Genomic DNA, 17,988 nt, shown 5'->3' with positions numbered 1-17,988 from the left:
TCAAGTATTTCATATTTTCTGCAAATTTTACAATTGTTGCACTTGTTTACACTGCTGCATGTTCATTTTCAGGTCACTAGATGGCCGTCTGCAAGTGTCACATAGAAAAGGGCTGCCTCATGTTATTTATTGCCGACTTTGGCGTTGGCCAGATCTCCAGAATCACCAGGAACTCCGTGCCATTGACACATGTGAATATGCCTTTCATTTAAAACGGGACGAGGTCTGTGTCAATCCATACCACTACACAAGGGTTGAAGCCCCAGGTAATTGAATTGCCTGCATGTTTGTCAGAGAGAGACAGGGAACATAAACCATACCACTACACAAGGGTGGAAGTCCCAGGTATTTGCATTGCAATTGTAAGCGTGGTAGAGAGGGACAGACTGACAGCTGAGAAGAGAGAAAGAGTATTTATGAAGTTTACCAAACGATTTTGTTTCTTTTTCTGTTCTTGGTTTCAAAAAGTTTCAAGTTGGTAAATATATTAGAGTTAGGCCACTGATTGAATCAGGCAACATACCAACCATACAGCACCTGTGTCCATTTGGAAATCGTGGTAAAGAAGTTGTTATGGAACAGAGTACAAAATATCCCTCATCAGCTCAGTCCAGTCACAATGTTGCACATGTATATGCATTAGGCATAAATGATGTAGAAGTCTTTCTGTGTTTGGCCTTGTCTCATTCAACCTGACCTGTCACATGGCTAAATGATAGCAATACAAGGATCTGGTAAAGGTCTAAATAAACCAACACTCAAAATTCTGGTAATTCACTGATTGCTTGACAGGTTAGTCAGCATTTGTAATTCAAGCTTGGATCATGTAAATGAATAAATTTCATATTTTTATTTGTTTTGGACCAGCCACATAAAATATGTTTAAGTAATTCAGGTTTTTGCTTCTGCACAGAAATATTGCCATTTGCCACAGTGTGATGTCAACTCACACAGTGCATAGACGAGGCACTATTCTACCACATTCCAGAAACACATTCTTTGAAACACAATATAAATACAGTCCTGAGGGTCACCTGAGTTCGGCAGTCACTTGTTCACAGCATCCATTCTAATTTCCCCCTGGTAAATTTCCTGTATAAATGTCACAAAAGTAGCGGTCACCTCTGTTCTGTGGTCAGTGGCCATGTTTTCTTAACCAAACAGTGGTTTTGCCCTGTCTTCTGTGGTGAGCAGCCATTTGTTTCTTAACTCATTAACCCCTGTAGGTTTTTGTTGTTTTCGCCTGAAATGCGAGTAGGAAACACATTTTGGGGGCTGTTTCTGAATGCATCCTAATACATCGACTTCCAAGAGATTTTCCATTAGCCTAATGCCTAGTTGTGTTAGAAACATCATTTTTGATTGGTTATTTTGCTCGCGCATGAGCACAAGGGTAAAAGTTTTTTTTGTTTGCATAATGGACCCATCATTTTCAGATCATGACCACTCTTTATTCCAAAGGTCCACCTTATCCTACTTTTTGCAAAGGTTCACCTGTCTGTGTGCAGTTCAGACAGGTCTGCCTTAGATCTGAGGCCAAAAAGTCTAAAGTCCGGGCCCAAAATCGGATTCCAACCACGGGTAAATTTTGGGTGAAAAAAAATGGGTCAAAAAATTTGGTTTTTCCCTTGGTATTTTGTAGTGCAACTAAAACCTCCAGATTTTTTGGTATCATTGTAGAGCTACATCTGTCTACCTTTCTCTTATACCACCCACTGTAGTGTATCTTACATGACCTTGACACTACAGAGCTCGGCAGTAGGCTACTACCTCCTGCCATGTAAATGTGGTGCCAGGGGTTAATGAGCTAACCAAGGAATGGTTTCACCCTGCCTTTAATGGTCATTGGGCCATATCAACATTGATCACTCCCAGTATGCTAATAATGATGCTAGTATTGATAATAATGATACATGCAGAATGCTAATACTGATAATAATGATACATGCAGAATGCTAATTTTGATGCTAGTACTGATAATAATGATACATGCAGAATGCTAATAATGATGCTAGTACTAATAATAATGACCGCTTCAGTGGCCTAGTGGTTAGAGCGTCTGCCTTCGGATGCGGGAGGTCATGGGTTCGATCTCCGGCCGAGTCATACCAAAGACTTACAAAAATGGTACTAACAGCTGCCTCGCTTGGCGCTCAGCATTAAGAGGTTAGTGTTAGGACAGGTTGGCCTGGTGTCAGGATAATGTGACTGGGTGGGACATCGTGCCGCATGTCTGCGGCATGATGCCCCAGTGCTAGACATCACTATAAACTGCCACACTGCAGACATCATAGCGATATGACTGAATTTTTTTAAAAAACTACGTTAAAAATCCAAATCACACACACACACACTAATAATAATGATACATGCAGAATGCTAATAATGATACTAATGCTGAAAATAATGATACATGCAGAATGCTAATAATGATGTTAGTACTGATAATAATGATACATGCAGAATGCTAATAATGATGTTAGTACTGATAATAATGATACATGCAGAATGCTAGGAATGATAATAATGATACATGCAGAATGCTAATAATGATGCTAGTACTAATAGTAATGCTATTACTGTTTGGTGAATGGTATATGCATTTATCATGAACCAAGTTTGAAAGCTGAACCTGCCTTCAGAGGTCACCTGTCTGCAAAGGCCACTTTCCATTGACTAATTCATAGGTCACCAGAACATGGCCCCTAAGCAGTCGCTGTCAGGTCTTCACATAGGTCATTGGAGATCGGATTTTAATCAGAGTGGCACAAATAGTAAAATGTTCTTATGGTATAGAGGGTGTATTTTTTAGTCGGAATAAAAAGAAAAGAAACAAATGACATGTATCAATAATAACTAATTGTAATGACCCTTACCAGATTCTTGGTTGGCATTAATCTCAAAGTGTTTCATTGAGTGGACTCTGTCAATGAAAATTTACAGTGTGTTGCTTTCAATACCTTCTTAATGAGTTACTATTGTTTAGTTAGCCTCATATGTGACACAAATGTTTAACAGAAGAAATGAAACATTACTAATAATTTGGTTGGGGCTAAAGGTCAAGGTAACTTGTTTTATTTTCATTGTTACCAAGGTCATTGTAAGATTGTCATAAGTGACACAAATTTAGGTGACACATATATTATTTGTAAATTGGGTTCAGATGCAAACAACATAGACCATAATTTGCCCTCACATAATGCACTGGCAGATCAAGGTGTGTGTTGCACTACTATTTACCTGTAACAAACTGTGTAGATTTAGATATGCTGCACATTATGGCAGATCTGGGTATGTGCAGTTTGCTGTTTGATCTGACTTACACATGAGGATATACAATATTTTTTACACAACCATGAACTCATACAAATAATGTGAATTGTTTTTCGTGGAGTAAATTTTTTTATGAAATTTGTGGTCACTTCAAACCCCAAGTTTAACGACTCAGCAAATAAAAATCCCTCTGTAGAAACAGTTTGTCCCCAACCACAGATCATGAATTTTAGTTCTGGTGAATGTGATTTTTCATACAACTGCAAAATAAAAATGCTGCCAATGAAAATAAACAAATTCAGAGTAGATTAATTGACATTATACTGAATTAATGTGTAAATGGTATCTTTGCAAAGTTTGTTATTTATTGGCCAGAATGTGTAATTGTTTGGATCGGGACATGGTCCAGCAAATCTTAAAATCACTTGCTAGCTGGCTAGATGGGCTGGCAGAAAAAACCTAGTACCCCAACTTGAGTCAAGTAGTCCAGAGAATGAGAGGGGCCTTGGGTGGCTGAGTGGTATAAGGCACTTTCCCTTATAGATCACACACACACATCTCATTTCTGTCTGGCAAAGTTCCACTCTCAGTTAGACCAGTGTGGGTATGTGAGAAAGTGTCAGTGTCGTTTTGTTGGGCTGGTGGATTTGCTAAGGGTCATCCCTCTTTCTTCCAGCACCTTGTATATTTGCCACCAAGTATAGCCTATTGTACACTGATAAAAGGCATTAAATCATATGGAGCCAAATCTAGACAATGCATTTAAAATATGACAGTCTCAGAATTCAATTTTTCCTTGCTACTAGCTGATATTATTAATTATTCTCTTTTGCAAAAAATCTCTCTATATTTCATCAGAATCTGGAATGAATCAAGATAACATGTATTATTGCCCAGCTCATCTTTGCTAGCCAGTGTGATTGATCCATTTTGTTCCACATTGACTTTTTGGCAGAAGTAGCATCTGCTGCTCTATCACTTGGATGCAGCTCAAAGAAACTGACCCAGTCATATTCCTGATTATATTTAAATAGGAAAGTAGTCTGAAATAATCATTGAAGCCTCTGTACACATTACATGTCATGTGTCCTTTGCTGTGATTTAAATAATTCATTTGCAAGTTTTTATATGCCTCCCATATCATGTTTTGTTTATAATCTGTCCTTCTGTTAACCAGTTTTGTTCCTGCACAATAACTTGGGCAGTCCACCATTTACAGTTACCAAGCTTTGTTTATGGCTTGCACTTGGTGTTACAACTAACAGTGTTGATTATGTTGATCAATGGCTCAAAGTTAAAGTCACTGAAGGAAGAAGAATGGTTTCTGTACAATCACTTGAGTTATCCACCATTTACAGTTACCACTCTTTGTTGATAGCTTGCACATAGGGCTAGGAGAAACTATCAATATCAGGGTAAGAGGTCAAGGGCACTAACTAAAATAAGAAAAATAAAGAAAATAAGAAAATAGTTTCCACAAAATTACTTAAGTTCTCCAGCATATAAAATTACCAAACGTTGTGGGAGGGTAGCACTTGGGGTAGGGAGAAATATATTTGCAGGTAAAAAGGTCAAAGATCAAGGTCATTATGGCAAAAAATACAAATGGTTTCTGCATAAGAACATTTGTCTGCTTAGGAATTTTAAACACAGAGCATTATGTGGCAGTTACAGTACTCTTGTTCTTTGAAGTTGAAATGTGAACATTTTGGACATACACATATTACAGAGCTATCTCATTGGCCAGATTGATTTTCCTTGCCACGGGAAGTAACTCTTATATACATGAGGTATTGGTTTAAAGCTTTGTTTCAGCTGGCTTGAAATGCCAGGGATCATTGTGGAATGTAGTAGATCAGTGAATCTTAACGATTAAAGATGCGGTCGACTGGGCTAATGGTAGGATAGGCCCAGCTTTCTGGTTGCTTCTGGGCTCCAGCACAAGAGTTTTTTTTTGACAGAGTCTTCAGTATTACAATTTATGTTTCAGTCCTTCCCCCAGTACTAGTGCCTCGTCATACAGATATACCTGATAAACTGCCGCAGCTAGAGAACTATGCCACCACTGTGCCAGAAAATACAGAGTTTCCAACTAGTATCAATGACAACTTCAGTTTGCCAGGTGAGAAAAAAACAATGATTTAATTTGTAGCCAGTCTTTGTTATTGTAACTTTCCTTCTACTATTATTTGGTCCCATCAATCTTGTACATCATGATCTGCAGGTGTAGATGAGACTATGTACAGGGTTCACACTCTACCATGAAATCGGGGAAAATGTTGGGAGAAGTGAAAAAAAATTCCTCACCCTGAAAAGTCATTGAATCTTGCAGATATTGATGAAAGTCGAGGAAAACCTAGATATTTTCCATTAACACTTGACCTGAGAAACAATAAAGTAATTGAGTGATAACTGAACTGATCGTGAGCTAAATTTATTGAGTTCTGATCAGTCATTATATGCACAGTACAGATCGATCATTTAGGTGCTTATATATTTGTAGTGATGGGAATCGGTTAGAAGTTCATAATCGATCATCAGTTCCACACAACTTACTGATAATCGATTATAATCAGTTACTACAAGTAAATTTTAATTTTTGTTTGTTATAGAGTTATATCTTTGTTCAAGAGTTCAGAATGTTAATAAATGTACAGGAGTAATCTATTTAATATATGTACTTTAACCTTATAAAAATATTACATTTTTTATTGCGTTGTGTTGTTTTTTTTTGTTCTACAAAAGCATCTTTCTTTGGCCTATCAGTTTTATGCGACTGAAAGACTGTTGCAATTGTCCAGAACACTTTTATTCATCTGTGATTTGTCTATGGTTTAAAGTACAGAAGAACATGCTTTTCTTGCTTGTCATTGTTTACTAATACTACAGTCAAAGCAGTTTAAATTTAAACAAAACAGAAACACCAATCAAAAAAACTTTACAATTTATTAACTGAACAATTTATCAGCAAAATCATATATATATATATATAGAACATTTAAAGCTAAAATTTGTAAAACTTAACTAAAATGTTCACATTAAACAAAAATCAAAGGCTTGACTAGAACAGATCATGTCATTTTTCAGAATATTGATTATTGCACTAACATTGAACCTTTCATTCACATTTTTTTAATTTAAACTGAAACAAAACAGCAAAAAATGTTTACATTTATTAACTTGACAGTTTGACAGCAAAGTCACATAATGATTTAAAAAATCTGAAACTATTACAAGTTAAACAGAAGGTAGAATAAAATACAAATCAGATGTTTGTGTAATACTGAACACGTGTCATTTTTCAGAATACTGCTTGTATTTGTTACAGAAACACTACCAATAGTCAATATTTTTGTTTGAGAATATCATCAAGTCCACATTGTCACAGCTAAAATGAGCCCGTTTCTTGCTGACAAGATATTTTTGTTTGAGAATATCATCAAGTCCACATTGTCACAGCTAAAATGAGCCCGTTTCTTGCTGACAAGATATTTTTGTTTGAGAATATCATCAAGTCCACATTGTCACAGCTAAAATGAGCCCGTTTCTTGCTGACAAGATATTTTTGTTTGAGAATATCATCAAGTCCACATTGTCACAGCTAAAATGAGCCCGTTTCTTGCTGACAAGATGTCCAGCCAGACTAAATACCCTCTCACTCGATACAGATGAAGCCAGAATATTTAGGTACTTCTGAGCTAGTCAGCTTTGATGGGAGTAGAACTGGCAGACTTGTTTCCACCACTGTAACGTTGTGAGATTGGTATCAGATGGAGAAGCAACTAGATATCTGGAAACCTCCTGGTGGATGACATCTGTTATTGGCTGTTGACTTTCACCAAGGCAAACAACATCTTGCAACCAATCATCTATGCCAACATTGACCTTTTTGCTTCCTTGTTTGATGGACTTGGTGTAACTACAGTTTTATCATTGTCATTTCTGACATTTACTAGCGATGGTACTATTGGTCGAGGTGGCAATGTATCTGAAGGCTGTTCAAAACTAGTCCCTGGCTCCACGTCGACATTCACTTTGACATCAGCCATATCAAGAGCAACTTTCAAAAGCAGAGCATGTCCATCTGCTTGCTCACTGTCAGGTAGAAATTCAAGATCCTTCATAGTATGATTCAATAAACAGCCCAGCAGAGCTAGATCTTTGTCCTGTGTTCTGTTGTCAAGTTCTTGTCTCATTACATCTTTAAGTTTGGCAATTGGAGGTAGATCATTAGCATTCATTTCTAGACATTTGGTAAGTTTAAGAAGTACTGGGATAACTTTATGAAGGGTTGGTGATTTGTCTCCTCAAACGCTGTTGCATTCAGGAACAGTGAGAGAACTTCCATGAGTTTTTCAACCAATGCCTGTTTGTCAGATGTAGAGACATACCATATATACTCGCGTATAAGCCTGTTCATGTATAAGCTGACCCCCCAAACTGAACAGGTATAAACACTAAAAAGTGCGTGACCCACATATAGGCCAACCCACAACTCCGAGACATCTCAAGATGCACGAGGTAAGTTCTAAATGTGTTTTATTTAGGCAAACTTATGTTTAACAAAAATTACATGTATGCTTAAGTAATTTATTTAATTTTCTGTTTTCTTATTGTTTCTGCATAATTTAGATTTGTGTATAATTTGATTGAACGATGACAAGAATTTAGCAATTGCAAGTTGCTGTAACACTACCTCTCCCTTTTGACTCGATTATTTTTTTGTTTATGCATTATTGCATTGGACATTTTATATCAGTGCACCGGTAATTACGTTTTTACTTTGCTTTGACCGCTCTGGTGGTCTAGTGGTTAGAGCGTCCACCTCAGATGCAGTAGGTCGTGGGTTTGATTTCCGGCCGAGTCACACCAAAGACTTACAAAAATGGTACTAACAGCTGCCTCGCTTGGCACTCAGCATTAAAGAGGTTAGTGTTAGGACTGGTAGGCCTGGTGTCAGGATAATGTGACTGTGTGGGACATCACGCTACATGTCTGCGGCATGATGCCCCAATGCTAGACATCACTATAAACTGCCACAGTACAGACATTGTAGCGATATGTCTGAAAAATTGTTAAAGCTATGTTAAAAATCCAAATCACATACACACACACACACACACACACACACTAATCTTTAGCTATTGTGTAGTTTGACCACAGCTGACCAGAATATGAATATAGGGCACATCCTTGGGGGGAAAATAAGGCACGTTGCAGGGAGAAATGGCGAGTCTTTTTGCGAATTTCACGTATATTGGACCATGAAGATCGATCAATATTTAGTGAAAACAAGGCTTAAAAAATGCCACGAAAAACCTCCCGATTTTAGGTCCCAATCTCTTTTTTTTATTCAGTCTCCATACTTGTGTAATTATGGTCATTGTGCTAATATTATGAAATAAAAGGCAATTACACATCAATGTATTGGCATAGTTGCTGGTCAGAAATCCCTCTTAACACAAGCCAGTTTCAGGGTTTTAATGATTAACTGGCCTGTACAGCTGTCACAAAATGAAAGGCAAATTTGCCGACTATCAACATAGGTGACGCTGAAACATCATGCTTTCCATTGTGTGGAGATTTATGATGTTTGTTCAGCCAAAACACAAAACTAAAATTGATTGATGTTGATCTTAGTTGATCTGTGTGAGAATTTAGCGTTTATTATTACCCCTCTTCATGAACATGTAAATTATGCTGGTTATGTGCCTTGTACAATTTTTAAAATATTACCTTCATTTGTAGGATCGCTTATATAATTGAAAATGAGTAGGCACGTGATTCAACGTAAATGAAACAGCTATTAAGGACTAGCCGAAATGTTATCTGGAAGAATGCAATTTTGTAGAAACCATGAATAAAGCAAAATCTGCATCTAATATGTTTGGGAATAAATAAGGATTTAAGTGATGCTATGCACGCTTTGCACTGTGTAAGTACTGTACATTATAGTTCAGCCTGGTCTCCCGTGTAAACTCAACCGGCCCACAAATTATGAAGTCTGTATTTACCTTTATTTAATTTCGTATTGGAGAAATCAGAAAATATGCACTTGCAAAATAATAACAAAATCAGTCATAGTACTTTATAACAGTTTAATAAATGTCGGGTTGCCGAAAGTTATTTTTTTACATGCCTACGTCTTAGGCCATGGAAAAAATTACTGTTTCGTGTCCCAAGATTTACAGCCATTACAGTAGTCAACAAAAAGATTTAAAAACTGTCAAGTTTAGACATTGGCCTGCGAATAAGCTGACCCCCCCCTTTCTTCCAGGCCTTTAATTTTTCTAAATTGTTTGGCTTATATGCAAGTATATACAGTAATTTTCCAATGTTGCAGCTGCTGACTTGCTTATGTTTGGGTCACTGATAATAGCCATAATAGCAGGTGTCTGCTGAGGTAGTTGTTCAAGCATGTTGTGAGTGCTATTCCATCTAGTCGGAACATCCATCTTGAGCTTGTGTCCTCTAGCACCTACATCAAGTAGTGACTGCTGCTTACTCATTAGCAAATCGTTTATGCTTTGATGGAAAAAGGTCACAAGTTTGCACCCCTTTGCAATGATTTGTGACAGTTCTGGTATAGCTAAAGCTTTTTTCACAATAAGGTTGATTCTGTGACCATATCAACCAAATCAGGTCCAGGGGCCCCGAGTGGCCGAGTGGTCTAAAGCGCTCACCATTACGGATCACTGCCATCTCACCTCTGTCTGCGTCGGTTCGAGTCTCGGATTCGGCTAATGTGGTTATGTGGGAAAGCTTGCCAGTAGCTTCTCGTGGGTCGGTGGTTCTTTCCGGGGGTTTTCCGGGTTCTTCCTCCACCATTAATACTGGCCGCCATGTATAGCCTATCTTGTGCTGAAAAATGGCGTTAAACCATACAACAACAACAACAACAACCAAATCAGGTCCACTGAAGTAAATCAAAAGCCTTTATCTCTTTGGCTGCATTATCAGTGATTCCAGTTGGTGTTGGTGTTGGATCACCTCTTAGTGGCCAACAGGCTTTCTTTTATGTTGTCCCCAGTGTGACTGCCTTCAACTTTTCATGTTTCTAACACAACACGTTTCAATTCCCAATCTTCGGAAATAAAATGTGCAGTCACTGTACTATAACTTTCTGTGTTGAATGAAGTCCATGCATCATGAGTAACAGCTATATCAAGAACATATGTAGTTTCTCAACCTGGTCATTCTTCTCAGCTAGTTTGGAGGACACTGATTTACGACCTGGAATTTCATACCTGAAAATGTAGTTGTAGTTGTTGTAGGGTTTAACGCCATTTTTCAGCACATGATAGGCTCTACGTGGCGGCCAGTATTAATGGTGAAGGAAGAAACTGGGAAAACCCCCGGAAAGAACCACCGACCCACGAGAAGCTACTGGCAAGCTTTCTCACATACCCACATTGGCTGAATCTTAGACTCGAACCCACACAGACAGAGGTGAGATGGCACTGATCCATAACGGAGAGCGCTTTAGACCATTCAGCCACTTGGAGCCCCCATGAAAATGTATAGTTTGAAAGATTTAGTTGTTATGGCAGTCAAACAAGACAGGGTATACATATATTGGAAATACTCCTTGTGCCTAAATATGTGAAAACATTGAATTTATGTAATGTTTAAGTAGACATGACAGCATTATATTTAATTAAGCATTGCTTAATTTAGGTATGAAAATTCAAATTTCAACACCTGATAGTGTTGACGTCTGGAATCAAGTGGATTGACACTTTTTGTTTTCTCACTGTCAGTTTAAGTCAATATTAATTTATAGTGTTATCGTTCAAAACTGACTTTAGATTAAGAAGCATCATAAAGTTTCTAAAATATTTATGGTCAACGAGGTTCAATGGAAGACTTTGCCAACAGTGAGTTTAAAGAGTGTGTCATCAATTTCTTTCTGCTTTATAGCTGACATCCTCTCAGTTGGCTTCTTAAATTGTTCATCAATCTTAGTCTGTTTGGGTGGGGAGGGAACATCAGCACCTCTTGTTGATCCCGTTTCTTTGTGGTCATGATCAAGATGAAAGGCCAAATTTGTATTATTGCCTGGAATGTATTTGAAATAAATGTTTTTATATTGAAATAAAAGCAAACAACAAACAATTTATGCACAGGTATATTAAATCAGTTGAATCAAATCAACTATAAAAAGTGAGACAAGAAAAGGAGGATTTAAATTAACATTAAATTTGCACATATATTTTTAATTTAATTGGCAACATTTTAAACTGTTCATGTTTTTAAATAGTCACATGTCTCAGGGGACATCTGTAACAAACCTCATAGATCACTTTTCCATCATATATGCCTAATAGCAGGATTATCTTCTGATCCTTTATGTATTTCAAGCATGCTCATCAAATTGAGCTTTATTATGAAAAGAAATTTGAAGTATTTTAATGACAACAACACATGCTATATAAGAAAAAAGCACGAAGTACATAAATGATTTAATGAAATAAAATTCTAGATTACAAATTTTAGACACTGGAATTACATGAAATGTTTTGATTCTCTGAAACGACAGTCACCAGATGCATGGTCCATTATGTAGACAGTATGTAAATAATGGTAACTACACGACTGCAGCTCATTTATTTTATATTAGGGTGCTCTGTCTCCTAATTATTGCATTTGTTGTTGACGACTATATTTTTTCCAAATTATAAAAATTTCTAACTATGAAGTATGGTTTTATATTTGGAAGTTATGAAGAGAATAAATAATTCAGCTGTACTGTAGTGGATCAGAAGGCTTATATCATATTGTTTACATAATCCAACAATGCAAGATGTATCACATAACAGTTTTGTTTTGGCATAGCACCAAAACAAAATTAGAATGCTGTTCAGTTTTTACAGTATGCAGTGGAGTATGTGTTTGCCAGATATATAAGAACCAAATGTATTGCCTCGTTGATTTCAATGAAAATAAGCAAGACCTGCCTTTGTTTGCATATTCCTTTCTGCAGAGTTTGCATATGACCTTTGTCATATCTAAATTCTCCTTTGTCGGTGGACCCTCCTGTGCTTTGTAAAATCCGAAATATGTCCAAACATGAGAACAAGCACTTCCTCTAGGATATGGTTGTTTCAGGATCATTTTCATCCATGGCACATGTATGATATTTAGTGGCATTTTAAAAGTTTTGTTTGTAATCATCAGTTTTCTTCCCAACAAACAAAGGGAGGAACTAGTCTATGCTGAGTGCTTCACGGTTGTCTCCCTTACCGTGCAATTGATTATGGCGTTTCCCTATCGATTAGCGAATTGGTTCACCCAACCAACTGATTATCGATTATAATCGATAATCGGAGCAACACTCATATTTGTATGGTCAATCCACACGCTTAGGTGGCGCTCGACATGTTTCGTATTTTGTATAGGGTTAGGATTTTAAAGAAAAAGAATTTCCCCGGGTTTCCTCACTGGCTATTTGAAAAAGACCTTGTATATCTTAGGTATAAGTCAAAGAACCATTAATTCCCTTTATTTTGGTATATGATTGATGGGTTGTAATATGGGTTATAGAGCATACAGCTTGGCCTTACTCCAGATGTGCACCTTTCAAAAAAGTGCTTGCTCCACTCGGTCATTTTCACTTCCTGAACTTCAGAGGTAAATTGTATAAAAAAGAGCTGATACCTTTTTTTACATTTTATATATTTGGCAATTCATTTATTGCACTTTCAGAAGCTGGTATTGTCTAGTCTGGCAAAATTCATTTTCCCTATTTTAATAGCTGCTATGGATAGTGTACTTTAGACTAATTCAGGCTCATTTTATTTTAGCACAAGGGAGCATTCATTTTAGTTAGCAGTGTATTTAAATCATGTACAATTTCCAGAAGTACAATATTCAAAGAAATATCATCCACATTACATTTATGTAGCATAGAGGTATGCCAACATTGTCTCCATTGTGCATGTTTTAAATCCAAACAACTTCACCTTACATATGTCACTCTTTCAAAAGTACATAATAACTGGTGAATTAGATTTGTTAAGTAGACTGGTTATATCACAGGCAACTTGATATCTGTATCTTTTCTTACATGGAAGGTATGAAAACCAGTCTAGCATCACAATAAGCCAACATGGGGGCTGCAAGATGACCTAACAAAATTAAATGATCAAGTCATACCTGCATTAAATTGACAGGAAATTTAATCTTCTCAGAAATTGCGAATGTTACAGTCGTTATGTCTTTTAATCTGCTGATAGATGATATGAAACAAAGGTGTTGATGAAATTTGACCTGGTACTTGCCTTTTGCAGCATTAGTCACACAAGTACATAAATCTTGTAACCCACATGTTCATGGCATCACAGGGTCCTGTAGTCACATGGTATAAATAATAATCCATTTCAAATGTTGAAAAATAAAAAATATTAATTGAAAGTCGTATACTGTTTGTAATATAAAAAAAATGAAAGAACACAAAGTTCTCTATATACTTATTCTGAGAACAAATACCCTGGTTTTGTTGTATATCACATGACTACTATGTTGACATGTGATCTCTGCTTGATGAATCTGGCTCAGTTTAAATTGGTGTGACAGCGACAAGTTTCAGTTGTTTTCATGGAATATATATGTTGATAATTAAATGTCCTTTTGTTTTTTTTACAAAAGGTATGTGGCTTTCATTTAAAATATTAGAATTTTTGTAAAACATTAAAAAGTGGTTTCTTGTTGATATTGTGTGACAATTGGACTTCCAGTGTTGTAGCATGAAATTTGTATAGTCATGTGACTAGCAATGCAAATATCAAGTACCAGGTAAAATGTTCATCTGTGCTGTAGTTTTGTTTAGTCTGATAGTTAATTAAAGAGACAAGGATTATAGTACTTGCAATTTCTGAGAAAATAAACCATTTTCCGATTGATTTTTCTTTAAAAAGTAAGACTGATACTTTTAGATTGCTGTCTTGATTTACAGTTGATTATTCTGATTTCCTTAGAATTAAAGGTTTGAAAGGAATCAACTTACTATGTTCATTATGCTATTGTTTCATCATACTCATAATGCAGTTCAGCAAAGTAAATTGTTATTCTATAAAGTGAAGTGACTGTACGTGCCAATTTTTAAGAATATATAGTAGTCAAACTTTTTTCTTGTGATATATTTTGTGGTTTAGTGAATGATTATCTTTTCTGTCTCAGATGTTTTGGGAAAATCTTGAACTAGAAACGTCTTTTGATTTTAAAAATGCATGCTAAAATATTCTGTAATTCCATTCAGTAATGGTCATATGTGAGCCTTGAGAAAGTAAATTTCATCCTGGAAATGACCAGGAAGTTAATCTTTAAAAAACTGTGGTAACCATTTATGTAATGATATCGAGAAACAAAAAAGTGACAGAAGGTGCAATGTAGCAAATTAACTAAATGCAATATCCTAAGGATAAGTTTATATATACACAACCACTATTTTAAAATGAAAACAGAAGATATACTATTTTGTCACATTCATGTTGTTCAAAAGACTTCTTGAACAGGTGCAAGATTTATAGGTTACTGCATTTATATGGGAAAATGTGAACTATGGATTTTGGGCAATACTGCAGTTTTAGGGGTGTGGTATTACTAAGGAAAAACAAGTTAATATTTTGCATTTAAATGTAGCTGCATTTTTATTATATACTCATTTTACTTCTCTCCCTGAGGCTGAATGATAAAAGCACACATTACAAATAACAGTAACTGAATTTGTTGTGCTAGATTCTAGAGTGAATACGTAACTACAGGTTCAACAATACACAGTAACAATATTCATGAAAACATAGCACCACCTAGCGACCTTAGAACTTGGTACCATTTAGCTTGCTCTGTCATTTATTGAAAAAATAAATGTTGTTTTGGTCTATTTAAAATTGAAATTTAGAGTAAGATTGGGATTGAGTGCACCTTGAAACAACTTTTCCAGTTGGTCTGAAATGAAATCTGATAAATCAAAGGCATCATCATCTGCTACATGACTGTACAGTGTTTGTTTACAACCAAATGTAGTTACTGACAGAAGATACTATTTTTAGAAACATGTCTTGCAGTATGAAGCAGTTCTTTATGGGAGAATACTGCACTGCACAATTCTGACAATGTAAAGTTACTAGAAAACAAAATGAGGATATACTAATCAGGGATGTTTTAGCTTTCATCACATCTGTCCTAAATATTAGCCTTCTCGTTATCCACTGGTAGCCTGTATTGCAGTCTACTTTTCCTTTTGCAACATAGTAACATTTTCTGTTAAATTGTTACACCAGATCACCCATATACTTATAATTTTTGAGCTGCTACTCCAAAATATAATGAGAGGGCTCACTGCATGCAATAGCCCATTTATTAATCACTCTGTATGATTAGATTGACCCAGATACAGATATGTTTTTTGGAAGCGTGGTTGCCTAGATTTGCTTTATTATGACCATCTGTCCATATGTCTTTCTCTGATTTGCTTATTAGTACAGTTATGTAGAAACAACTTGACCTACCATATATACTCACTTTTAAGTCCCGTCCAGCTGCAAACAAGATAGACCTTGATCTGCTATCACATAATATGCCAGTAGATTACGATCTGTGTTGTTTATTCTCCTGATTACTCTTAACAAACTGTATAGATCCATATTTTCCTACACATGCTACAGCAGGTCTGGGTCTGTGCAGTTTGCAGTTGGAACTAGACATGAGTATATACACTAGGTTAGGCTGGGTTACAGTCTGGTCAATTCTCTTAAAAGTTTTAGATTGGCACCCTGTCCTTCTAAAAATACACACTTTATCCCCATTGCCTCATTTTGAATTTTCTATATTCATGGCCCCTATTGGGAAGATTAGAGAGAAAAAGTTCCTTACAGTTGCTTTTGCCATGGGTTTTATTGCAGTGGAAGATCTGATTAATGCAAATGGCATGTGCAGCAGCATCCTTGCCTCGTTTTGGATAAGGTGAAGATCATGTGCCATTTGGCTATTTATAGGAAAAATCATCACCAGAAAACATCACACATGTCCCCAGGCATCAATATCACTACATCTCAATAGCAGACCTGCCAATTCTTATGATGCTTACTAGCAAAAACTGCAGAAAAATGATTGTTGCCGAACAATCCTGATAATTGGTTCATCTGTGTTTTATTTGGATCCAGGTTTCATCCTAGAATTAGTGAAATTAGTCAGGGAACCAGACTAACTTTACAGCAGCACCCCAGATGCTTTAAACTGCACCTGTTTGTTCATGTGAAGCATCTGCATGATCAAGCTGTTGATTATAGAATTTTTAAAAATTGTGTCCACAAAGAAATGTATGTTTAAGATGAAAGGGAAAATAAGCTTCTAGAAAAGCGTTAATAATCAACACAGAAGAATGAAAAGGAGTATTCAGATTCTTGTGAATAAAGCTGGAAAGGACACAATTATGTTTATTGGACATCACCTGCCAATTTGAGTATGACATGTGGCGGGAGATATGAATGCCGTCATCATGTGAAATGGAAAAGATATTCCAAAAATTATGTCAAGTTGAGAGATAGCAACAAGCCATTGACCTGCATAGGATTTTGCAGCTAGAGTTTGTGCAACTGTACTAGTGGTAAATAAAGTACGCATACTTTACAAACATTTCACTTCAACATAATGTTTATCATCGATGCGTCAAACTTTTAATTACGTTTTCCAGCTTTACAATAGCAGTTATTGATATTTTGTTACACCTTACTGAAAACCGGTCAGTCTTACGGAAAAAAATCAACTGCCTTACTGAGAGGATTTGTCAGAGTTGGCAGGTCTGCAGTAGGGTGCCATTAATCAGGGATTTACAGATCAAGTTGCCTGACTCCAGGGACAAGCTCAGATATAATTCAGGCAAGCTCAAATTTGCCCTTGGGAAAATCAAAATGAACTGAGAGAGGGGTACAAGATACAAGAAATTTTATTTAACGTCTTTGGTCTGGGTAAAATATAGTAACTGTGTTTGAGCAAATTTACTGACAAGAGGTCATGCTCAGGTCCTAATGTTTTATGTTCTACAAGTTTCATACCCTGCAATCTCGACACAAAAATTCATATATCAGCACCTTTATTAGCATTTGCATGTAGCACATTCTTCTTCTGCATACCTGGCTAGCTTCTTTCTTGAAAATGGTGCCAATACCAGTATGTTCATGGTAGCTAATGTGAAAATCTTATTATTGCTGAAGAATATCAAAGATGGTTTTAATATTTGGCTGTTTTCCTGGCGGTTCTTTTTACTCAGTACCCTTTACCCTTCAAGGGACTTTGTTTTTGCCAACTCATCATATTCACTTGACTTTTAGATGATAGAAAAGAAAGGTTTCTTTTATGTTGTTTTATGTCCTTTATGCCCAGAAATAGTAGGTGGGTACTAAAGCATACATGCCAACCATTACGCTTTTGGCGTAATCATTACGCTTTTTTCCACTAAATACATCCCATTAATCCCAGAGACCATATTCTAGAAAAAACGGCTTCTATTTAACTACGATATAACAGTACGCTCGTCCATAGACTTACATGCACTTTCCTAACAGTATTATGTTCTATTTATAGCAGTTGCCCAATTTCCAAGAAGTAGGCTGGTTTTACTTTCAAACTTTTGACCTCAGTTTCTATTTATAGCAGCTGTATGGCTTAGTTAGGAGAGAACAGACTGGGTTTCTAACTTGTAATCTGTGCTCACAG

At 36.4% G+C, this 17,988-nt stretch overlaps 1 protein-coding gene across 1 annotated transcript in view; it reads left to right on the top strand.

Annotated features, from left to right (window-relative positions):
• Window positions 1-17,988, top strand: part of LOC149793130 (SMAD family member 3-like) — a 139,917-nt gene that overhangs the window by 52,136 nt on the left and 69,793 nt on the right. The window contains exons 2-3 of the mRNA XM_089967051.1: window positions 73-266; window positions 5,264-5,395. Of these exons, the coding sequence (XP_089823177.1) occupies window positions 73-266; window positions 5,264-5,395 (326 nt within the window). The remainder of the gene's footprint in view (window positions 1-72; window positions 267-5,263; window positions 5,396-17,988) is intronic.

Source organism: Sinohyriopsis cumingii, chromosome 8 (genome assembly GCF_028554795.1).
Source record: "Sinohyriopsis cumingii isolate HCF-2022 chromosome 8, ASM2855479v2, whole genome shotgun sequence".
Taxonomy (NCBI): Eukaryota; Metazoa; Mollusca; class Bivalvia; order Unionida; family Unionidae; genus Sinohyriopsis; species Sinohyriopsis cumingii.
The sequence above is the reverse complement of the archived record's forward strand: the minus strand, read 5'-3'. Positions and strand labels throughout refer to the sequence as shown.